Source organism: Camelina sativa, chromosome 14, assembly GCF_000633955.1.
Source record: "Camelina sativa cultivar DH55 chromosome 14, Cs, whole genome shotgun sequence".
NCBI classification, from domain to species: Eukaryota; Viridiplantae; Streptophyta; class Magnoliopsida; order Brassicales; family Brassicaceae; genus Camelina; species Camelina sativa.
Window position 1 is genome coordinate 23,105,429 of NC_025698.1, and position 25,562 is coordinate 23,130,990.

A 25,562-nucleotide genomic window follows, 5' to 3' on the forward strand; every position below is an offset into this window, starting at 1 on the left:
TAAGTTGTCTTATATGTAAAGAGTATAAATGTTGTCCACTATTTTCTATGTTGTCTTTCAGAAATTTCAATGTTGTCTATTTTTATATCTGTGGACAAGATTTATTTACTTCTAAAATTGTCTATATATATATATATAAAGGTGTGTAAACTTGTCCACTGTTAAGAAACTGGTCCATTGGTCCGTGGATTTCGACCGAGAAACATGTCCATTAATTAAGTGGGAGAAAATGTGAATCAAGAAAACAAAATTAGAGATGCAAATTTAAACATATTTACCCAATAAAAACTAACAATCCTTATCAAAAGAAGCTATACTGCTAAGAATCTTTTGTTTGGAAAATAGATCTATCTATTAAAACAAAAATTATACCTTTGAAACTCAAAAAGACACATCATCAAGTCTGAGAATGACGTTTCTAATCACAAAATTGATCTACAAATCTGCAGAAAGTGAACTCTTAGCTAAAATCTAGCAGATTTAAGTCTTAAAAAAAATGAATGGAGTTTTAACAAAGGTGAAAAAGAGAAAGATAAAGAGAGATAAAAAAAAAAAAGATTGAGTGTCGAGAGAAGGAGATGAGAGAGAAGGATAATGATAAAAAAAAAAAATTTTTGTTTAGTTTTGACTGACGGTATTATAGTCATTACTTATGGTATTATAGAAAAGAGTTTTGGAATGTGGTATTTGGGAAACTTTTTGGAATGTGGTATTTGGGAAACTACAGTAATACAAATGTGGTAGAACTCTTAAAATTCTCGTTAAAAAATTTAGGCCATGCCTGATGACGTCGTAACGACCAAAGGCTTCCTACTAAATTAAAAGCAAAAGAGATTTGGAAGGAATGTGGAACTTTATTTCATAGAAGCAAAGGGTTCTTCCATAACATAGCCATGGATATTAAACTTTCTTGAATTAACAATAAATTTACTGTATCAATGAAACCCAACTATGAAACTTAGGGTGCTTTTTTTTTATATACACGAAACCCAACAGCTGCATTGTTTTTTAATGTAATCTAGTTATGGCATAAACAATAACATTAAAAAGCATCTGATAAATCCCTTCAGAGATATCTCTTCTCTCATGTGTGAGTCAGAGTCGTCCTCTCTGAAGAAAGCAATTGTTCATTGCCTTCATCTTCTCTTTACGCAATGTTCTTCCTTCCTTGTGACCAGAATGGCGTTGCGGGTTTACGCTTTAAGGCCTTAACACTTAATGGACTGTTCTTGCTCTGCAATTGACATATTCCCAAAAAGGATTAGGTGAGATTCAAGCATTACTGTTTTAAAATATGTGTTATTGAAAGTAAGAGAATCAGAACTTACCATTAAACAGGTTCCATGATCAATGTCACAAACCGGGTACTCGTGAGGGCAGCAGCTAGAGTTGTCATCACAGCAAGTGGCAGCTTCTAGTGGGCAACATCCCCAAGCAAAGCAATACTTTCCATACTCAAAGAGACAACAACAAGTAGCGGTGTCAGGACAAGTGTAGTAACTGTCACATTGAGTTGGTGGCTTGACGGGAGATGGAGGTGAAGGTCCCGGGTTTGGCGGGTTTGCACCATTCTTGACCGGGTATGAAGGTTCAATTGCGATACCACATTTTCCTGCTGAAGAGGCGATGTTACGCTCCATCTTTAAGTATCCACTCTCTCCCCAGCTTTTACCCCATGAGTTTCTCACAATCCAGTAGTCTTTGCCGTTCTCAGTTCCGTATCCAATCGCCACAACTCCATGGTCTACTTGTGTTCCACAAGTTCCATCAAATATACCCTTAAAGAGGAAAATAACACATCATCACATTAGAACAAAGGTGACTAGCACTATAAACATTTTGAGACATACATATTGAAAAAGATGGCTAAATTAGTTACCGAAACGTATAGCTGGAACGCACGACCACCGGCCTCAATGGCGACACTGATGGGTTGGTTAGCAACTGCTTTCTTCAACGATTCCTCGCTGTAAACGGGAACATCCTCATAGGAATCGATTGTGACAACTTTAGCGTTTTTCTGAAACAAGAAAGCCACACGGGGATTGAGATAAGAATCATAAGTTGTCAGGAATCAAATGTAAATTCCTGATCAAAACAAAAACCAATGTACTTACCCTGATCTGGTCACAACGTCCATCAAGACCCTTGTAAGGATAATCTTTGTCTGTATCGATTCCACCATTCTTGATGATGAACTCAAAAGCGTAGTCCATGAGACCTCCGTTACAACCTTCGTTGTATGAAGTGTCACAATCGACCAGCTCTTGTTCGGACAAAGTTGTTAAGTTTCCGGTTACGATTTGGTTTATCCCCTCCACTGCTCCGATGGCTGAGAACGCCCAACAACTCCCTTAATTACCCAAAGGAACAAAACAAACAAGATCAAATTAGTTACTTTACTTCATTATGTCATCAACATCAGCTTACAAGATAAACCATTAAAATAAAACAGAACATTTCTCCTAAAAAACAATTACCCACCAACCAACTCGATCTTTTGTGCAATTTCTTTGATAGTTATAAATAACTACGAAATTTATATAATCAAAATGAATAAATTGAAGATTTCCGAACAGAACAAATCTCATCTAAACATCTAATATGCATATTTGAACCCGGGCTAGATGTCACAACGACTACTAATACAAACCTACCACTAGGCTACAAATATTTGTCAATTCATACAGGTCTGTAATGAAGTAATGCTCTGTTATATTCATTTCATACATTAACTGAGTTATGTTTTGCCAATAAACTACCCATCATTCCTGGAAAGGGCAAGTATGTCATTTTCACTAGTTCCAATACTTTTTGAAAGAATCAGAGAGATATTATAATATTACTATTACTATACTAGAGTAAAATACAAAATGATGATTGTCAGATCCAGTGAACTGAAAACTTTAAACTTACCGCAGCTTCCCTGATCTTTGACCTCAGCCACGGCACCTTTCTTCCTCCAGTCAACGAGCTCCGGTAGCTCATCACCGACACGAGCCTTGTACCGATGGCTAATCCTTCTCTCACCTTTCTTGTGCGTCTTAGCTCCAAGGTACATGGATCTATACTCATCGTTGGTAAGATCCGCAAAACGAGTCAACCCCAATCTATAACCAAGATTCTTCTCGTTGTGATCGTCGATGAAACGGAGATTGTCCTTAAAGATCTCGAACCGATCTTTCTCACCAAGAAGAGAGTTCTGGTTCTGAACCTTCCCGTGTTTCACCAACCACTCCTCGTACATACTCCTAACCTCTGCGTCGCTCCGGCCACTGGAAGAGGAGACTCCGTGCTTCTCGTCGTAGGAGATGATTGACATGTCCATGGCCGATGAAACTGCGACCATCGCTAGGAAAAGGATCGCCATGACTGGCTTAAGAGAACCCATTTCTTCTTCAAGTGTTTTCTTGTAGAAGAAGAAGAGAAAAAGATGAAGAAGACGATTGTATGATGGACAAGCTATGGTGGTGGGGTTCCTATATATAAAGCTAAATGGCCAAATGAGATAAGCGTAATAATGGATTTTTTATTTCCTACTTTTTTTATGTTTTCGTTTGTCACTATTTTTTAATTTCTTAAAATAATAATGGTGACTTGTTCCGAATTTTCATTAGGAAGTTGAAACTAGATAGGAAAAATCCAAATGAATTTTGAACAGATAACGAAACAATAAAACTTATGTATGCATCAAACAAGTTGAAACGGAATCTAGACCGAAAAAGGAAACAAATAAGGGGATCTAATATAAATGAAGATAATTCATGTATGGGCTTCTTTGTAGATAAGATATCATATGGGGGTTGGAAATTTTTATAACTCTATAGTGAACTATAAAGTTTAAGTCTTTAAGATGTGGAAAATAGGATAAATAAATTGTGTTATTAGGAAAAAAAGGTTATATAATGAAAAAATGATATTAACTTGTCGATCTATGTTAGAAAAAATGAGGGAAATGAGGTAAAAAAAAATGAGGGAAATAAAACCAAAACAAATAATTTTTAATAATTATCATCCTTTTTCGCATATCCCATTTTCTAATTATTAAAAAAATTACATGTCATTTCAGTTTTTTTAATTGAAAAAAAAAACACTAGGACGAAATTGTTATTCAAACCTTTCTACTAAGAAAAATTAATCAAATTCTTCTTAAACTAATACATATGTATCGTATATTTAATTATTTATTTTTGTTATTATCATTATTAAAAATAAAATAAAAATCCTAAGGCGAAAATCCTGTTTAAAAATCCTAATTAATTTCAGAGTTGGTAGAGATATTTTTAAAAGTTAAGGCGGTTAAACAAATAAGTTTAAAAAAACAATAGTGTAAAAATGAAAACCTTTAAATGTGATGGTCACAATTATTGGTTTTCGTTAGACAAAATATGGGGAAGGAAGAGATGAGACGTCAGTGTGGTTTGATTTGGCAAACCAAATATGTCATGTCCACACAAACTGGAGCGCGTCAGATTCTCACGCATTGCTACAAAACAGCGCGTGGATAGGATTGATTATGTACGCGAGATTCTTCTGAGTTTTTTGTGATTCTACTATGGATGGATCTAAAGTCTTACAAGTTACCGATAAGAAAGAAACATTATTGTAGACATGTCTCTATTATTATGATTCCTTCCTAAACTAAAAGACTCAAATAATTCTATAATTTATTTGGTTTACTCGAAACAATTTAAATTAAAATGGTTTGAAGAAGCAGTTGGCTTGTGAGATTAGATTACTTGCCTTTCTTGCCGTCTGTTTCACTGAAAAGAGATAATGTAAACGATAAAATAAGTCATATTGAACAAAGAAAGAAAGAAAAAAACTTACTCATTTACGTGCAGACTGATGACTTTATATGATTATTGCTGAAGAATAAAAATGAAAATAATAATTTACAACATATCTAGAATTAACGGATTATTATTATTTTACGCTATTGCACAAGTGTGCGCGTATGGCCAAAACCATCCAGACACAACTAAATCTCCTACTCTCCTAGTCTCTTAACAAACAAAAGAAAAAACTCATAGTCTAAAGGAGAACTCTTCTACAATGGTCAGAATTGATATATATAAATATGAGTGGCATACCACTTAGTTATGTTTTCATCTTATCAAGACATAATTCGGCTATAGAAATATCCTACTCTATTAATTGAAAAGTACAAATATGAAACTAACCTTAAAATGCGTAAATAAATTACATTCAATTGCAATTAGAAAAATTTAATTAAAATTAATTAATTAATTAATTAAATAAATATAATTAATTAAAAATGAATATTGGGACACATAAAATAAAATAAATTGTAAAAAAGTAAAAAAAATTCTTATAATCAAAACTAATTTGTATTTTAAAACAAAATTAACAGCTAAAATTTTAAAAATCTAATCGAATAAAATATATATAACTACAAAATTTATCAAAAAAACTTTTCCAGCAGGGATTAAATTTTTTATCAAAAATCAAATGTAATAAAATATATAACAGTTCCGTTTAACGGCTCAGATTTTAAAAATTAATAAATAAAAAAATAAAAGATATAGATATAGTATCTTATCTATTTAAATTTTTTTTTTTTTAGCAACCGTTCTTTAGAAAAATAAAACTAAGTTGAGATTTGAATATATTTAATGCTTGAAGGTGCTTATTACATACAAGTAAGGGAAGACACAGAAAATGTTGTTTTTTAAGAGGTTTTTCAGAACTTTCACTAAATATATTTAGTTGCTTTTTTTACATGTTAGTTATATATTTTAACTTACTTCACAACTATAACAAGAATTGCGTTTAATTGACAAAGGTTTAGACAATTTTATTCATTACATGCAAATGTTTTATTGACAGGTTTTCAATAAACATATTAGAAAATACAAAAATTTTAAAACAAACAAACTGAATTTTTAATTACAAACCTTTATAAATAACATAATAATAAAATAAATTATTAAAAAATTTCATAAAAAAAAGTTCACTCTACGGTTTTGGGGGTTAGTACCTAGTATAATTAGAAAATATAAGACACTCACGACTAAGATTACTTTTTTTTATCAATTTATAATTAAGTCTCAAATTTTTATTAACTTATTTTGTTCTGCTAACAATTATTCAGCTATTTCGTTATTCCACTTTTTCATCTACCATATAAGTCCGATCTGTAAACGATTCATTAATCACGGAATCACTTCACATGCTTTTAATGGAGCGAGAGACATGATGGCTACAGCAGGTTGGACAAAATAGTATCAAGATTGCATGTAAATTTATTTATTTTCTGCCTTGTTCTTGTTGTACCTACCCACCTCCATCCTCCAGTCCACCATTAGAAACCACACTACTTGCAACCAAAATCCATTCATAGTTCAACAGTTTTGAAATTATGTATAACAGTTCTTTGTTATTTTCTTTCGGTTTAAGAAAGGGGTGCAACATGGATGCGTTGCACATCCTAGTATGACTCTTTCCCTAGGATACTTCAGCGTAAAGTGCTTATTGATACAGTTCATTAGTGCTTAGAGGTGTCAAACGGACTGGCCCGCGTCCATTTGGGCCGTCTGCAGCGGACAATTTCTATTTTCTGGACCGCAACGACCCGGCTCGTTAAGTCCCATGTACATAAAATTTATGTCCAAGTCTGGTCCGCTAAGTTCGTGGACATAAAAGTTATGTCCAAGCCCGCCTCGCTAAGTCCAGCTTGACATAATTATATAAAAATAGTTATGTATCTATATTAAATATTTATTTTTATTTAATATTTGAAGACCGCAGGCCGATCCGCCAACCTGCGGATATAACCCGCTAAAACCCGCAATCCGTTTGGACTAGGCCCGCAAGGCCCGTTTTTTAACAGGCTTAATATTTAGTGTCTATGCCCGCCCTACTGAGATACTATTTGGACTAGGCCCGTAGGCATGGAGCCCGCTTGACACCTCTACAGTGTTTGTATATTTTTGGAACGTTACAATTTTTTCATATTTGGAACATTTAAGAAAAATAAGACAGTAAGACTAATATGGGCAGAAATTTTTGGGTGGACATAGTCAACTTTTTTTTTTTTGATTAAATAACTAAGTTGTGTTAACTGTTAACAAGTTTGGGGTTAGGCCCTAAGACCATCTTTAGTCGAACAATCCTCTTTAAGTTACTCACAAATTAATTAATTATATAATTAATACTAAATTAATTAAAGCAACCTTAAGAGAACTTAAGCAAAATTATCCCTCCACTAGAGAATCCCAAAGAAGGTTGCTCAATTATTTAAATAATAATTTTTTAATTTGTGTTTATTAGTTATCAAACTTTAATAATCTAAAATGACAAAACAATTATTTAAATTTTTTATATTACATAAAATAGAAAACAATAAAATTTTACAAACTTTGGAATATTAAATATATTTTACAAAATTCAGAATAGTAAACATATTTTACAAAATTCGAAATATTAAACATATTTTACAAAATTCGGAATAAGATGTGTTTCAAAGAAAAGTTTATGAAGAGGCAAATAATGAATGGCCACATACCAAACTGATACAAAGAAGCAGAATTCAGGTGAGAATTGATCAGAAGGAGCAGTTGGTGGTGGATTCTCTACGGTTGCTGCCAAGAGCTCATAAAAGCTTGGCGGGTTTTGCTGATCTTCAGATTCTAAGTAAGGGAATCTTCCTATTGCGCATTCTAACACTGACATGCCCAAACTCCAAATGTCACTGCAGTAGTCATATGTGCTTCCATTGATCCTCTCAGGCTGTGAAGTGAAGAAGTGAAAAAGAGACAAGGCATGGTTTATATATGTTGCAGCCAACATCAAGAAATTGTAATGTAGATGATTTTTGGAATGATTTCTTACCGACATATAGTTGTAGGTTCCAACAAATGTGTCCCTCTGTCCCATGGAGCTAGCAAGACTTGCACTTACACCAAAATCTGAGATTTTCACTTCCCCTTTATGGTTTACAAGAAGGTTTGATGGTTTAATGTCTCTGTGTATGACATGTCTTTCGTTGTGCAGGTACACAAGGCCTTGCAAAACCTTTAATAAAGGGTCAAATAAGTAAGAGTGATGATAAACCATGAGAATGCTTTGAACCATTTGGTGGAGTATAGAAAGTTCCATTGTACTTGTTTACAGACAACAGCAAGGTAAGGTTCCAGAATAGTCTTCACTTGTCGTATCACATCCGCAAGAGATCCCCGATCCATGTATTCGAGCACAAGTGAAAAGGCTCCATTGTGATAGAACTAACAGTAGTAAGAACTCTCCGCATCTTAATATGTGAATCAGTAAGAACTAAACATTACCAAACGCCTAAACCATGACCATCAATAGTGGATGATATCCCTGATGTGTATGACCAATGACATTAGAGTTGGAACTCTTTCATGAGATGTGCAGGTTTTACTAGACAATGCAAAGGCTATTCTAAGAATTTGACATATAAATCGAGTGTAACACTTTTCGTCTTTATCATCTGCTTTTTTCAGCCTATAACCAACACACAAATGAATAAGAGAATGAGACACTATAACAGATTTCAAGAAACACTAATCAAGCAAAGTGCAAAAATTATATATAATTTAATGTTTGTACCGGGGATTGCACAACTTAAACAAATAAAGATTTTGTGGGAAAGAGCAAGCAAGTTCTTTTATTAATCGGGGAAAACGTGAGATCGTCACTTAAAACAAGTCGGGATAGAGCTTGTTAGTTCACAAGCGAACTAGCAAGCTTAGAGTGACGAACCGAAAACAAGAATGAATTATACGAAAGATAATAATAGTTTTCGATGCAAAGTATTGCTCTGTAGGTATTGTCCGCGGGTCAGGATGGTGATCCCAATAAATGCTTTCTCCTTTTATAGGGGACTGTTGACCTAGGGGTGTCTAGGCTTTTCGTCGTGAATTCCCGAGATTGCCCTTTGCGGAAATTAGTAGACTTGCTCCCAATCTTGTCGGGCCGAAATTGTAATTAATGAATCTTATTGGGCCGAGTGGCATATTGGGCGTAGCCCATATCCAACATTTAAGAACTAGATCATAGAGGCAAAGAGAGAAAGACTCATGGAGAAAACTAGTAATGGACCCAAAAAAAAAGACAAGACACTAGATGAATTGCTAGTCATGAAAGTATTTTAGAAACCTGCACATTCAAGTAAATGTCAGACCAAATGCAGCAAAAAGTTTCTATACAAGGAATGACAGTAGCAAGAATAGGAACGAAACATATTGATTGACACAAAGAATGATAGATACACGGATCTATAGAATTAGAGCTCACCTTGGCTCTTGTATTTTTCATACAGATGTGATAGCTCTGATGAGTAATTTGATGATGTGAGACCACTGGTTTGTTCATGGAAACACAGTCTTTAACATCAGAAACCTCTACATGAACTATGAATAGAAGAAATCGCAATCAAGACAATGAAGAAAGAAAAAAAGTTACCATCTTGAAGCGACATTGACGATCAACATAACTTTCCCCTTGAATTTGTTCAAAGCAACATCATCCCATCAATGTCCTGCCTCCAAAATACATCTTAGTTTTTTCAGATTTAGTAGAATCAATCACAATAACCTAACACTCAGTAACAATATGAATCAGTAAAGATGAAATACTTGAGGCTTTGTTACAAATTTGAAGATTCCTCCAATTTAGTAGAGAGCAGACACAACCCTAAACAAAGAGTAAGAATCAAAACCTTAACAGTGAAATTGTGAATTGTCTTCTCAGCAGCAGCTTAAACACTGAAAGGACGAGACTTGAAGAGGAACCCATGATTAATCGGGGATTTTAGAGAAAACCCATTACTCAGATTCGCAAAATTGGATATTCCGGTGAAGAATTTGAAGGAATAAATTACAAATCTTGAAGATGAATTGGGTCTGGAACTATGGATTGATTTTTCTGAATCGCCTTCGATTCTCTGTCTGGATCGAGAGAGAAGAGAGATGATCGAGAGAGAAGAGAGAAGAAAAAAAAGAAATTTCCCTTTTATATTTTCGCGTCCACGAATCAGAATACGCCACGTAGTGTTGCTCTCTAAGTTGCCTAGAGAATCGATTCTCTACTTAATCAACCGAAAAATGAGATTTTAATTTAGTTTTTCGGCCCCAAATAGAAGAGCAACCATGAAAGTAACTCCCACTATAGATGCTCTAAAATCTCTCCAATATTATTAGAGGGGTAAACTTTTTTTTTTGGAGTAAAACTTGTTTTTTGTCATTGTTTCTCTATGATACGAAGATATTATTGTAATTTCTTTCTATCTAATTACAAATTATCAACTTACTTTTCACCCAGCAAATCATTTATACAGTTTCTTATGACAAATGATTCTACATACAGCAACAAAATTCGTGTTATGTAAGTAATATATATGTGGTTCTCTTTGCACCATGTTCACATTGTTGATTTAACGATGTGATAGAATGGACCACAGAAATACAGTTTTCCCTAAAGACATTGAATTAAAAATGATATAAATTCCTTTTTCAGTATTTTAGAATCTTTCTTTGAATTTTTTTTCTTCTTCCACAATCTTTGCAGCTAATTAAAAAGGTTATTTCTTTCAAAATATATATATATATATATTTTTAACAGAACATATTATTGAATTGATAATTTGGGTTTAAATGAATTATCACCACTTGGTTGTAGAATTTAAACAATAAATAATCCGTTTAGGATAATAAAATCATCATATTAGAAGCATAAATTAGATATGATATGGAAAGGGAAAACCTATAAGAAAACTGTTCGTCCTTCCAACACATATGTTTTTCTAATTATGGATGAACAAGATTCAACACATATGTATTCATCGAAAGAAAAAAAGAAAAAAAAAAAGACTGAAGAGGGTTGTTTAAGGGCTCTTTAACGTATAAATAAGCCATATACGTGTAACATCAAGTTCCATGAACGTGCTTGCGTGCTTGGCCATTCGAAAGGTAGCTCGAAAATATTTGAAGTTGACATAGATATATATTTTAATCTAACGAGTTCGAGTGACAACATTTTTGTTTTTCGAGCTACCTTACGAATATCAAATCCGATCTCAACACATTCAATTCAGCAGCAGAGGTTCCGAGCTTAATTTGCGAATTATCTAATTTGATCCAAAAAAATCGAATTATCTGCAAGAAACGGAAAACAACATACAAAAAATTTGGAAACGTTGATACAAGAGTTACAATTTCTGTTTTGGTCGATTTATATAAACTATATTATACACTCACAATCATAATTACTAGCAAAAACAGAGAAAACAAGTAACAACATTAACGACATACAAAATTTTTGGGAATGTTGATACTATAGTTACAAATATTCATCATGTGTATTACATCAGGTGATTTTAACTTAAACTGGATCTGGCTAAAAAATATACAAAGTGTATAATTAGAGGTATAGTAACAAGGACAATAACTTTTTAAGCTATTTCTAAGCTGACACTTCCTTCTTGTTAAGAACTAAGCCTCCGATTCACAACCCAATCATAATCAATTGCCAAATAACAACACTAATCAACAAAAGAAACGAATAGCAAAAACTTAAACAAGAAACAACGACCGCAAGAACAAGAGAGAGTTTGTTTACCCAGTTCAACCATATCGATGTGATCTAGTCTATGTCTAGGGGCGAATCAGTTCGGCAATCCACTATATCAAGGTGATGAATACAATCTCAGAGCAAAGCTCTACAAAAATGGAGTCACTCTCAGTTACTATTACAAAAATGAAAACGTTAGAGAAAAAGATGAATCCTTCTTCGGTATTTATACCAACACCAACATAAAACAACAAACTCTCTCTCTCTCGCGAAAAGAAGGTATCTCTTGCTTCTTCAATTCCAGTTCATTAAGCTCCAAAACGGTTATCAAATCTTCTCAAACCAATGACTAAACCATCCACTAAAATTGAATCAGAATCAATACCTTCAACACTTCTTTTATTCAGCTAGCCCACTTAAAGCCCACTAGTCTCAGTTACATTCACATCAATTATTGTATACATATAGTTTTGGTTATCTTCATCAAGTAAAACATGGTAATGACCATGTCTTGGAGTTCCCTGAGACATCATCATTGAGATAACATTATGTAGAGTTGATTGTAATAAAGGTGTGAGGAGTGTAGCTTTTGGAAGTAAACAAGTGTCAATTTATTTGAGTCTAACACATGTAAAAAGGGTGTGAGGAGTGAAGCTACAATTCCGCCTTAGCACACATGTAAAATTTTTGTAGTGTGCTAGGTGTACGATCTTTGTGTCCACGACAGTTCTTGGCAAACATGGTTGTTATTATGATTCCTCACGTTACAAGCTTCCTCACTGTTTTCAAAACATTTATCGATGAAAATACTATGAGATGGAACTACACGCCAGAATGAGTTTTGAAACAACCTAACTCATTTTTTTTTTAAATAATAACAATATATAATTAAGCATCCCATACTACTTAATTAAGCCAACTAAACCACAACTCATCAATAAACCAACAATAACCAATATGCACAACGAAAGTATACCAACAACATAAAACTAACATATCATCAATACAATAACATCCCTAACCATTCTATCCAACAACCTAGCATAACTCTATCCAAAGTTCCAACATCAATAACATAACCATAACTCAATAACAAAGACCCTAGATCATCATCTTCCTCTTCGCCATGATTCCACGTCACATACCTGCACACCACAAACAACAACTGAGTTGCGTAAGTATTATCACAAATACTTAGTGAGACAATCCTCCATCTACTGGGCTATACACACAAGCAACTGAGAAACCAATGTTTAACAAACAACAAGCAAACAAAACAAACCAGGAAAACAAGCATCAGCCGTCTTCTGAACAGGTTGGAGTCGACCGACACCCTTCTGGTGTCGACCGACATTGGCCCTTGCTGTCGACCGACACCACCTCTTGGTGTCGACCCACACCACCTCTTGGTCTCGTCCCACACCACCTCTTGGTGTTGACCGACATCACCTCTTGGTGCCTCTTGGTGTCGATCGACACCAATCGACCGACACCAATCCTCCAACCCCTTGGTGTCAACCGACTCCGCATACACGTTCTGCTCGAAGCCGAAAGTCGTATATCCGCTTCCCAAAACCTCCAAATCGCCCGAAACTCACCCAAAGGTCTAGAAACTCAAGGGAACCAACAACCAACCACAAACATACAAGAAAACAACACAAATAGCCACAAAACAAGCAAAACAAAGGATTATCAGACTTAGCTCAGCCATGGTCATGCACTCACCTCTTTTGCAGAAAGTTCTGGCCCAAGAACGGCGAATCAAACCTTTAGAAGTCTTCTCCTTTGTTCCTAGCACAAGATCTCCACTCCACAGGAACTGATATCCCGTTTTTTTTTATATACTAATAATATTTCTCTAGTGGTCCCATACCCACTAGCAACCTAGCAATAATCATCAACAAAGGATAACCAAACAATTCCAATAACCAAATAAAATCCAACAGTGTAATAATCCAATAACCAATCAAGCAAATAACAATTCCAACATCCTACAATGTTCTATAAACTCAATCTAGCAACCTAACAATAGCTAGACTACAATCAATCAAGCCTCTAGAACATCCTCCTTCTCATCGCCTTGATTCCACGATCACACCTTGCCTTTACCTGCACCACAAACACAAATTGAGATGCATGAGTATTTTATAAACACCCAGTAAGGCAATCCTCCCATCTATTGGGCTATACACACAAGCAATAGAGACAACTCTAACCATCAACCAACATTCAATAACCAAACAACAAACCAGACATCTGCATCGACCGACACCAACCATGCATCGACCGACGCCTCCACATGGCATCGACCGATGTTCCTTGGTCAAACGCGCCGTCCTCGCATTTGCATCGACCGACACACAAAGTGCATCGACTGATGCACATGCCGAGCATTGTTTTTCTCAAAAGCTTCTCGCCGGATCTCTGTTCCTACAACCATCAAACTCGATCCCAAGCTACAAAAAAGCCTCACAAAGTCTCAAAAAACGTTCTAACAAGTCATACAATACATAAACAATCAGATCAGAGAGATCTCCAGCTTCGATAAGCCCTGGTCATGCACTTACCTTTGCCAAAGAAGAATCTGACTCTAAAACATGAAGATATCGCTCATGAGAAGCTGCGACAACGATCCCAGCTACAGATCTCTACATGAACATCAAGAAATCTCCCAAAACTCCCAAGAACACTCAAGAGCAGCAAGAACTTCTTTTCTCTCTTCCTTTCCTCCCCAAAAGCGGCCAACCCCAGCCACAAAACGACAAACCCCTTTTAAACTCGTTTGCTGGGTTTTCCTAACCCCAAAACACATCGTTTAACTTAAACTCGTCTGCCTCTAAAACCGACCATGCATTGATCAACACACCCTGTGCATTGATCGATGCATCTCCCAAACCGGGATTCCGGTTTACAGATGTTACAAGACGATTTAAAACGATCTGGTCGAACCAGAAATTGATGGTGTCGATCGACACCCATCCCCAAAATCTACAATTTGGTTTGCGAATGTTACAATTCTCCGCCACCAACAAGGATTCGTCCTCGAATCCTGTAACACCGCACCTGATGGAATCCGGGTCCCAGCCGTACTGCGGTATGATCCAAAACGTTGGTACCATTGTCCAGCAGCTCGAGTAAGGGTATTAGACTTGGTCTGGATCATAAGTATGACATCAACAAGCCTCCAAGGATCATCAAGGGTTGCAAGGCAAGTCATCTAATGTGCATTCCAAGGGATACCTATCCAACAAGCCAAGCTCCAATCATTACACCAAGGGATCATGGCTGACATCTCCAATTAAGAGCCTTGAATGCGACCAGCTTTGGGAAGCTTGATACGCGTGTCTTCACCATCTTGCTAGTACTCTTTTTTCATTAGAAGGAGCTGTACTCTTTTTTCCTACTTCGGGTTTGTCCCAATGGGTTTACCGAAGGGGTTTTAATGAGGCAACGATCTCTAGTGCATCTCCACTTCGTCCCACTTGGCTCATGGAAGTGAAACATCCATTGACATGCTAGGAGTCAAGGAAGTGAAGATTTTATCCACCACGTCCCACCAATGATGTGGCATTACTATCTCTTTCCTTCCTTTCTTTTATTTTCCTCTTGAACCTTCTCTTGACCGTTGGATGGTCTTTGCTTTGATATACTTTTGCTTTTACTTTTAGGGACATGTGTGTTCCTTAGCTAGTGGCCACGTGCCTAGGGTTAAGTGTCCCCTTATGTAAGCCTTGCCTATATAAAGGCCTAAACCCTCATTGTAAAAGGTTAGACTTGAATAAGAATTAATTTCCCAAAGATTGGATCTTTGTTTCTTGTCTCACTCCTCTCTTTCGCTAAAGTCCGGGACTTGGCTCTAGAGAAACCCTTGAAGGTTCACGAACCGGGTTCAAAACCTTATAGTCTGATCGTATCATGGGTCATGCCATCTCCCGTGTGTCATCATCTCAATCCACCGTCCGTTCATCCGCTACGTCCATCCGTCTATCCGAATCACAGTTTGTCCGTCCATGTGCAGTGTCCTTGTCACGCCCCTGAACAATCCACACGGCCGGAAAAACCGCAGACCGGCCTGGCAACGTCACAATGAGGACAACTACCCGCAATCTGTCCGAGTTTCTACCAACGAATTAGGTTCCCCAGACAGTCCACTGGCAGTCGCCTACCCGCTACGTACGTCCCTTAGGCTTTTCAACCCTTGGTACGCACGCGGCGTTGTGATGACCCGGACTAGGCCATGTACCATTTTTACTTGTCCGAATATATATGAAAATATCACATTTTTTATTACTTAAAGTAAAATGTTTACAAATCAAAACAAAAATACTTAAGTAAAACAGTTGGATCCATTTGAAGTAAACATGTTCAAGAAATCATAGGGTTTTACAGCACAACACAAAAACACCCTATCTGGTTCCTTAACTCTCAACTCTACCCACTTAGTCTTCCCTGCAAGGCAAAAAAATTTGTGGAGAGGAGTGAGTAATCTAAGATTACTTAGTGAGTTGGGTAACCCTCTAACATGCTATCTTCCCCCATCGAACTACCCCATGCAATAATAAAAAAAAGCACGCAATGCGGAAGCGCCATCAAGCAGGCAAACAACACACAATCAAGTCTAGGAACACTCAAGACACTTGACTCATCTAGACCTTGACTCTAACTTGGCATCCACGCCTTATTACCCGCAAAATCCTGGGTAAGAATGTTAGCAGTGCGTCAAGATACCATGACCACTCTAGACTTTCCACGACTGGGCCGCCACACCGCACTCTCGGCAACCTTGCCTTAACTTAGAAAACCACACAACATCCTAGGGCCCTTCGATCCTCTGTCCCGTTCCCATTCACACATTCCGCGTTGATACTACAGAGGCAACCAACCGGACTCATCCATTACTCCTCGGCGTTGTTACCGTCCCGTATACAATCGGGCATTCATGGCCATAGCCGCATCGTCATGCCGTAGTCGGGCTAGTAGCTTGCTAGACACCAAAAATTGTCCGTCTATGAGAGCCCTCTGGATTAGCTCACTGGACAAACTCACTCACATTAGGAACAAAGATCGACTTCTAGCTACGAACCGAGACTTTTAACTCGCGGACTAGCTAGGACAAACACCTAACTCTAGTCTAACGACTCCAAGATTTAAGTACTAGATCATAACCACACAACAAGCAAGATACACAAGCATCACATGCAAGCAATCAAGCAAAGGCATCACACACAAAAATCTTAAGAAGCAAGAAAACATTCATGCAAACTTAAGAATCTCTACTCATGCATGCAACCTAACATGCACCCATCCCCATTTAAACCCTCAAGTATAACTTTCACCAATTATTTTTAAATTAATTCTCCACACTTTCATACATGCATGCGGCTCTTTCCATCCTGGAGATTCTCGCATGTCTTAAAAAAAATAACTCTTCAATGGATTGATCTTCCATCAAATCCATGAGGTTAAATTTTTCTCAATTTTTGGGCACACATGCGGCTTTTTTCATCCCGGAGATTCTCGCATGGCCTCACCAAAAATAACCCATCCCATAGACTGATCTCCCATCAAGTTTACGAGGGTTTAACCTCCCCAATAATATCATGCAAAAAATTATTTTTAACAACATGCATGACTCCTATTTTAAAGTAAGAAAAATTCTTACTAATTTTTCCATCAATCAAAATGATCCAAAACCCCCCAAAATCAGATTTTACTAATTTTTCCATTTCACACTTGCAGTTGATTTTTAAAAATATTTTTCCACCGATCAAATGATAAAATATCCCCAAAATCGAGCATGCAAGGCCTTTCACACTTGCAGCTGATTTTTTAAAATATTTTTCCCAAGGACTTCATGCATTTCTCCCCTAAGAAAGCATGCAAGCCCCTTAACCCTTCTTGTCTACATGCAATCTCTCTAGATTTACATGCAACAAGGAAAAATGCAACACACGAAGGTCGATGCAAGAGCTAGGAAGCAACAATTAGCTAAACAACAAACAACAACCACAACTCACCTTAACTTGAAGAACTTAGTCGATTGGTCTTCACCACACAACGCCGATCTGACAACACCTCCCCTTGATCTTTAGCTTCTTCTCCGGCGAGACTCCTTCTTCTTCCTCTTCCTTGCTCGAAAATCTCTTGGTTTTACTGCAAGAATTTTGAGAGAAAAATTTGGTAGAGTTTGGGAGCTATTTCGAGTTTTGGCCAAAAAAAATGAGGGTTAAAGGTCTTATTTATAGCCCTTTGGTTGAGTTCTTGGCTTAGGCAGGTGGCGAATTTGTGTTAACAAGTGGCGTTATTCTTGCATGCAAATGACACATATTGGCGCAAGAAGAGATCTCACGCAGATCTCACGCGCGCGTGCATTTCACATGCCAGCGGAAGTGGCTTAAGATGGCGAATGATAACAGGATTTTCACCCATGGTATCAATTCCCTATGCAGTTGTAGTATAAAGGGTTATCAATCCAAATGGTTGTTATGCTAGCAGATAAGATGTGATCAGAACAATGAAAGTCAAGCCAAGCAATAATGCGGGTTTTATATAACAACCTAAAGTAAGCAAAAAGTAAATAAAACAAGAACCACACGACCTAAAGACATGATGCAAGAATTCGGGTGCCAGATCGAGTGGGTAATCAGATAACAGAAGAAATCAAGATCACAAAGATGAACAACTCGAGGGTATACACGAGGCTGGTGATCGAGTACCAGTTCGGGTGATGGGTCGAGTTATAGAATAAAAACTAAAAAATCAAGTACGAAAGCTCCTAAGGATGGGGTAATCGACTCACAAGTGCTTCTGATCAATTTGGGATATCTCACATACCTCAAGCAAATATTCCCTAGACAATGAATCTCTAAACCTTGCAAAAACACTCTCGTGATAGAAACAATCAACCTTAGTCCCTCCCTTACCCAACTCTCGTTGGAGAAACATGACTAAGCAGACATTAAAATCCGATTCATTATTGTCAATAAACTCCTTACACATCTAATCTCTTAGGCTAAAAGAGTAAATCTCTAGCATTGGTTGTTTCAAGCATTGACATCTCTCGATGGCAAAACATCCTAGATCTAATCTCAACCTCTCGGTCTGAAAATAACATTAAGTATACCAATCTAGAAAGGAATTTTTATAAAATAAACAATCAAGCTAAGACATCCTAATCGATCAAGAACACATACTCGCCTATCCCATCCTTAGAAACTTTGATTCACTACTCAGTTCTCATGGTGAAAAGCATAAAAACACAAACAAATGAAAGTTGCATTGAATTAAAAATAAGAGAAAAGTGACAGAATACAAAAACAAAACTGGAAGAGTAGCAAAAGAAAATGTGTAAATCGCTCTCTCTCTCTCTCAGAAGTTCTCGCTCTCTGGTTCGTGAGTGTCTACGGCTTGATAGGGCGAGAAAATGGAAGGGGGTTTATATATGGAAACCCCTTTGACCTAGCTGTTTAGTTCTGTCTGAAGGTCTGCTCGAGGCTGTGCATGAGGTTTGAGTCGTGTGGATGCTCGGATAGAGTTTCAGGTTGTTCTTCATGCGCTTGGATCCTCTTCGTTCGGATCAAGATTTTGACTGTTCTTATCGCATGATCACTCCTTCGGGTACATGTTCGGCTCCAAAGCACATATTTTCATCCAAAATGCACAAATACAACAATGCAGCACCCTAAATGGCATAAATGCAAATTCCTAAGGTTAAGGACCTAAAAATGCTAAGGTTAGGGTATATATAATGCAAAGAATAGATGAAAAGGTTGTCTAAAACATGTAAATTAGAGAGTTATCAGCGACACGTATCTCTGCCACCCATGGCAAAACCTTTCGACTTCCCCATTGTCCTGACCATGTCCCATACGCGTCCCACGTCTAATTGATTACTTGTCTGTGGTGCATGGTTCCTGGTCCGTCTCCGGTCCACTCGTACCCCACGTACGATGTAAAGGAACTTTTCTCCTTTCGTCTTGTACATCCCACTCGTACTTGACATGTACCGTGACCTTCCGATCTATGGTGCCGTGGTACCTTTGCCGGCCGGCTGGTACACAGCCATTCCATTTTCATGGACTGTTTTACATCTTTCTCTCCATTTTTCCTTGGCCATTCTTCTCTTTATCCATTCTTTAGAATTTTTACCAATGTCCCCAATCATCCAACGTCAAACACCCTCGTTGGCCCAAGGTTCACGTCCGTTCTTTAGCCATTGGTCGTTTCGCGACTTTGTGACTTCCTCCACTCGGTCGATCCTCAAGATCTGCCATTCCCCATCTCTCCAAGTTCTTCCCGGGTTATTTCATTGCGTTTTCTTGTCCGGTGCGTACTCCTTGATATGAGTCACTACAGTCCTATCCATCTGTTTCCTACCTAGAGCCGAACTAGTCGAGTATCTCCTCGTGACTCTCTAATCCACCCTCATTCAAACCGGTCATCCGTTCGTCTATCTGTCGCGTCCGTACGATCGACCGTCCTTCCGTCCGCCGCGTCTAACCGTTCGTTCGTACGTCCGTGGGTTCAGGGTCATATCAGCACCCCAACTACAAAACTCTCCAACATCGGAACGGTTCACATCACAACCTGACCCAATGGTCCATACACCCGGTCCCCACTATTCGGCACAAACCAAACTCGACCGGTCAACCCCAAACCAGACTTTTTCAAACAACAAAACTCTGGCCCCCGACTAGCATAAACTTGACCCTCCCGGTCAACACACATAAACCCCCGAGATTGAACCCGATTAACCCCGAGATCCGCATTCGGTCTCAGCCAAAAACCTGAGATTAAACCCCCATCAATCTCCTAAATCCCACATCTTGTTACAATGCTTACCCCCAAGTCGTTGACACTTTTGCCGCCAAATCATCTGCTCTTAGGTCGCAACCTTCAAGCCATACCGATCACAATCTTAGACCCTCCGTCTTCGAGCCATACCATCTCACTCTCGAGATCTCGGTACCAGGAGAACCCCCATCTCCTCTACCACCCTCAGGATCGTAGTCCCTAGAGCTATCGATATCTAGGGAACCCTCCGTCCCCTCAAAAGAACCCCATCTTATCATGAGTTGTTTAGGAACCCCCCGCCCCTACAACAAACAGTCATAACATCTATAAGCATTTCCGTAACCATGATCACCCCGTGATCCGCGTAAGACATCACAATGTCCTACAAACCACCATATTCCCTCCCATAACGTCACCTCCACCTTGGCCACTCCTAGGCCAGACTCCAAAACATCCCAACCACTTTGGATGATCACAAGCACCCTTTCCAAAAATAGACAAATTCTAACTCCAGTAAAATTTTCCATTTTTGGAAACTTTCCATTTCTAGAAATCCCGCGCAAACTAAAAGTCAAAAATCCAAAAGAACTCCAGTTTATTAAAAACTCAAATGCAATGATTGTTTAAAATGCCAAACGAATATACATAACCGAAAACAAAAGAGCCAAAAAGTAAAACTAAACTTTGGGTTGGACACCCGGTCCTCCCCCGGCTGTGACACTACCTCCATCATCTGCCTCCACTTAGGACAGAAAGGCCTGATATGTCCCTCCTCCCCGCAATGATAGCATGCTCGACAATATTCCTGCGTGTCACCCTTCTTTGGACAGTCTGCCAACCTGTGATCCCTGCCTCCACACTCGGAACACCCTCGTGCCCCTTGCCACATACTTGACATGTCTTCTGGCTTCCTCTTCTGTCCCTGCACCGGGTTGCTGCCTTTGACAGGAATGATCTTCTCTGACGTCTCCACTATCTGAACTGTTGGGCTAACCACCACGGTCTGCTTCCTAAGGTCGTCCTCGATCCCGACTTCAATCTCCACCAACTCCTCTCTCGTAACTTAGCTCCACACCCTGCATCGAGTCCGTAAGTCATCCCAAAGAGTCAACAGGAATCTCCTCACCTGAGCCGACTCTGGCTCCAAAGCCTGACATGCAAACACCACCAGCCCACTGAACTCTGCGTCCAGCTCCCGCACCATACGGTTCTCTTGGGTCGACCCCAAGAACCGCGCCTCCATGCGATCAGGCGCCTCTTGTGGAAAATACTTGGTGTTGAACTCTTCCAAAAAGTCCCTCCAAGTCATCTCCCGCTGCACTCTCCAGACCGTCACCGACCTCCTCCACACATGTGCATCTCCCTATAGGTAGTGCACTGCCAAGTCCACCTGATACTGGTCAGGTGGAAAATATCCTCCATCCGTTCTCTCCAATCATCCGCCACACTCGGATCTGTGCCTGCCGAGAAATATCCCGCACCCACATGTTGTAGCTGCACCAGCATCTGAAGATACTGTGCATATAGCACCTTGGCTCGCGGCTGCACACCTGCCTGCACCCTAGCCACAAGCTGCACCGCTGGACCCTGCCCACCAACCACTGGCGGCACCACCTGAGCCTGTGTCGGTACAACTTCCGGCAACCGCTCTAATAGCTGCGTCAACAAGCTTGCTAGGACAACACCTCCCCCAAGGGCTCCACCTACTAGGAGTCCCTCACCCGGAACCCTAGCATAAACGGCTACCCTGGCACCGACACTGCCCACACTGACTTTCTCGGCGCCTACGGTCCTATCGGCAACTCCACCGGCCACACTCATGACTCCTCCTGGAAGCCTTGCGACTCGCCGACACCCTCAACTGTCACACTCTGATCCGCGGTATCACTAACCACCGGGCCTCTGTCCCTACCACGACCACGACCACGTCCGCATCCACGACTAGCAACAACACATTCTCTAACCATCTGCACTACCAGAACAGAAGGCTAAGCACACAAACAAACCGCACACAAAAAATACATCTTACCATCAAATCTCATTGAAGGCTCGAAGAGGATGGTACTAGGACTCCATACCACATGCAATTGACTAACTACTCATAATTAATTCCCTCACACAACATCATACATCAAGAAATAGGAAAATAACTCAACTAATTAAATTCCTAAACTGCTCTAAACCATCCACTTAACCATCCAGAACCGTTAGGGCTCTGATACCAAACTGAAACAACCCAACCCATTTTTTTTAGTAATAACGATATATAATTAAACATCCCATATTATTTAATTAAACTAACCAAACCACAACTCATTAATAAACCAACAACAACCAATATGCACACTGGTAACATATCCACAACAAAAAACCAACATATCATCAATACAATAACATCCCTAACCATTCTATCCAAAAACCTAGCATGACTCTATCCAATGTTCTAACATCAATAACATAACCATAACACAATAACCGAGACCCTAGATCATCCTCCTCTTCATCGCCATGATTCCATGTCACATACATGCACACCACAAACAACAATTGAGATGCGTAAGTATTATCACAAATACTTAGTGAGGTAATCTTCTCATCTACTCGTCTATATACACAAGCAACTGAGAAACCAATGTTTGAAACGACCCGACCCGTTTTTTTTTTAAATTAATAAATAATAAATATAAATATAATATAAACTACAACTAGTGGTTCCATTCCCACTAGCTACCTATCCACAGCCACAATCAACAGCGGAACTAACAATACCAATAAATATCCAATAAAAAAATAACCAATAATAATCCATAACAACAATCCAATAATCAAACATCAGGAAACATGAAACCGGCAACCTAACAATGTTTCTAAAGACCCAACTCTAGCAACCTAGCAACGCCAGACTACATACAATCGAGTCCCTAGAACATCCTCCTCTTCATCGCCTTCATTCCACAATCACACTTTGCCTTTACCTGCACCACAAACACATATTGAGATGCATGAGTATTTGATAAACACTCAGTGAGGCAATCCTCCCATCTACTGGGCTATACACACAAGCAACAGTGATACAAATGTTCCAAACAATCAACAACCAAGACATACAAACCAGGAAATCAAACATCATCTCGCTGGAAGGGAGGTGTCGACCGACACCAGTTAAGTGTCGACCGACACTACCCCACAGTGTTGATCGATGCCTAATTTTCTGGTGTCGACCGACACCAAGTGGTGTCAATCGACACTCCCTCCACGATCCGCTCAAAGCCGAGAGTCGAATCTCGCTCTCCAACCTCTTCCAAATTGTCCAATACTCAAAACCCAAGCCAACTACGTCCATAGGAACCTGTAGCAACCAATCCCAGCAAGAAAAACACACAGAACAACAACAAACAAGCAAGAACAAGGAAATCAAAGGCTTAGATTAGCCATGGTCATGCACTCACCTCTTTGCAGGAAGATTCAGACCAATAGCAACGAATCCAACCCTCCTAGCAAGCCTCTAGATCCTTCCTAGCTCCAAATCTCATAAGAACAGCTAAGAAATTCACAAAACTCACCAAAACACTCAAGAACTCTCTTTTTCCTCTTTTTCTCTCAAAAGCGTTAAACGACGACAAGAGAAACTTCCCAAAACCCTTCTGGTCGACAAAACACTTAAATATCTTGGTTTAGTGGTTTTTCCTAAACCAAACCGGTCCAAATCGATAATTAAATCAAACTGGTCGAACCAGAAAACATTGGTGTCGACCGACACCCCCTTGGTGTCGACCGACACCCTCCCCCAAAACGCACAGTTTTGGTTCACGGGTGTTACAATGTCTAACAAACAATAAGCAAACACAACAAACCAGGAAAACAAGCATCAATCGTCTGCTGAATAGGTTGGTGTCGACGGACAGTACCTCTTAGTGTCGACCGAAACCTCTCCTCCAACCCCTTGGTGTCGACCGACACCCTTATGGTGTCGATAGATACCGACTCTGCAGACATGTTCTGCTCAAAGCCGAAAGTCGTAGATCCGCTTCCCAAAACCTCCAAATCTCCCGAAACTCACCCAAAGGTCCTGGAAAATCAGGGAACCAATAACCAACCACAAACATACAAGAAACCAACACAAACAGCCACAAAACAAGCAAAACAAAGGATTCTCAGACTTAGATCAGCCATGGTCATTGAAACGACCTGACTCGTTGTTTTTAAATAATAATAATAATATAATTAAATACCCCATAATATTTAATTATAACCCAAACAATACACCAACAACAAATCAATATAACCAACCAACCATAACACCAATAACATGCACAACGGAAGACAAACCAAATCAACTCCAATTTAATTTAAATACAATACCAATCATAACTAATTAAAACCATCAACCTAACATGTTTCTAAACCAGGCTCCAACAACACAAACACTAAAAACCAACATCACAAAACCAAGACCCTAGATCATCCTCCTCCTCATTGCCATGATTCCATGCTACACATGCATTACTTCCACCACAAACACAATGAGATGCATAAGTATTATCATAAATACTTGTGAGGCAATCCTCCCATCTACTGGGTTATACACACAAACAACTGAGATTCCAATGCTTAACTAACAACAAAAAAACACAACAAACCAGGAAACCACGCAACAAACAAGTTGGTGTCGTCCGACACCCACCTGGTGTCGATCAACACCGACTCCGCCGACGCGTTCTGCTCAAAGCCGATCGTCGAAACTCCATTCCAATCCATCCATAACTCACCCAAAGGTCACATGAACCATTAGAGACCTTAAATCAATCACAACCAACAAGAAAAACATAAGAGATCTCATGCTTAGATCAGCCATGGTCCTGCACTCACCTCTTTTGCAGAAAGTTTTGACCCAACAATGACGAATCAAGCACCCTAGGAAGTTTCTCCTTCTTCTCTAGGACAAGATTTCTCCATACTGTCTCACCTTTGGGTCGTCACCCTCAAGATCTCGGTACCAGGAGAAACTGGTGTTGAGATCGATAAGTTAAAACGATTTGGTCGAACCCAAAAAAACTGGTGTCGATCGACACACCCCAAATCTCACTATTTGGTTCACGAATGTTACAGTCATGCACTCACCTCTTTTGCAAAAAATTCTGGCCCAACAACGACGAATCCAACCTTTAGAAGTCTTCTCCTTTGTTCCTAGATCTCCACTCCACAAGAACAGA

At 38.9% G+C, this 25,562-nt stretch overlaps 2 protein-coding genes and 1 long non-coding RNA gene across 3 annotated transcripts; all 3 read right to left on the reverse strand.

Moving 5' to 3' along the window:
- Positions 876-3,461, reverse strand: LOC104742230 (cysteine proteinase RD21A-like). Its single transcript, XM_010463209.2, has 5 exons — positions 2,917-3,461; positions 2,118-2,353; positions 1,880-2,020; positions 1,329-1,778; positions 876-1,234 (listed from the first exon to the last, which is right to left on the reverse strand). The coding sequence occupies exons 1-5, from the start codon at positions 3,389-3,391 to the stop codon at positions 1,148-1,150; spliced, it is 1,389 nt and encodes a 462-aa protein (XP_010461511.1). The 5' UTR covers positions 3,392-3,461; the 3' UTR covers positions 876-1,147.
- Positions 7,447-8,580, reverse strand: LOC109128719 (mitogen-activated protein kinase kinase 6-like). The gene is made up of 3 exons (XM_019235575.1): positions 8,127-8,580; positions 7,855-8,037; positions 7,447-7,752 (listed from the first exon to the last, which is right to left on the reverse strand). Exons 1-3 carry the CDS (start codon positions 8,205-8,207, stop codon positions 7,447-7,449), a joined length of 570 nt encoding a protein of 189 aa, XP_019091120.1. The 5' UTR covers positions 8,208-8,580.
- Positions 9,032-9,942, reverse strand: LOC109128835. The gene is made up of 3 exons (XR_002035138.1): positions 9,707-9,942; positions 9,451-9,526; positions 9,032-9,347 (listed from the first exon to the last, which is right to left on the reverse strand). It is a non-coding gene; the product is annotated as an uncharacterized LOC109128835 (long non-coding RNA).

Bases quoted from the DNA above. Each gene is read 5' to 3' on its own strand.
- LOC104742230 (XM_010463209.2), bottom strand. From the start codon at position 3,391: ATGGGTTCTCTTAAGCCAGTCATGGCGATCCTTTTCCTAGCGATGGTC. The intron at 2,354-2,916 runs GTAAGTTTAAAG...TGGGTAATTAAG, and splicing joins CAAAGATCAGGGAAGCTGCG to GGAGTTGTTGGGCGTTCTCA. The intron at 2,021-2,117 runs GTAAGTACATTG...TTCTTGTTTCAG, and splicing joins GACGTTGTGACCAGATCAGG to AAAAACGCTAAAGTTGTCAC.
- LOC109128719 (XM_019235575.1), bottom strand. From the start codon at position 8,207: ATGGATCGGGGATCTCTTGCGGATGTGATACGACAAGTGAAGACTATT. The intron at 8,038-8,126 runs GTACAATGGAAC...CCTTTATTAAAG, and splicing joins TTGCTGTTGTCTGTAAACAA to GTTTTGCAAGGCCTTGTGTA. The intron at 7,753-7,854 runs GTAAGAAATCAT...TTCACTTCACAG, and splicing joins GAACCTACAACTATATGTCG to CCTGAGAGGATCAATGGAAG.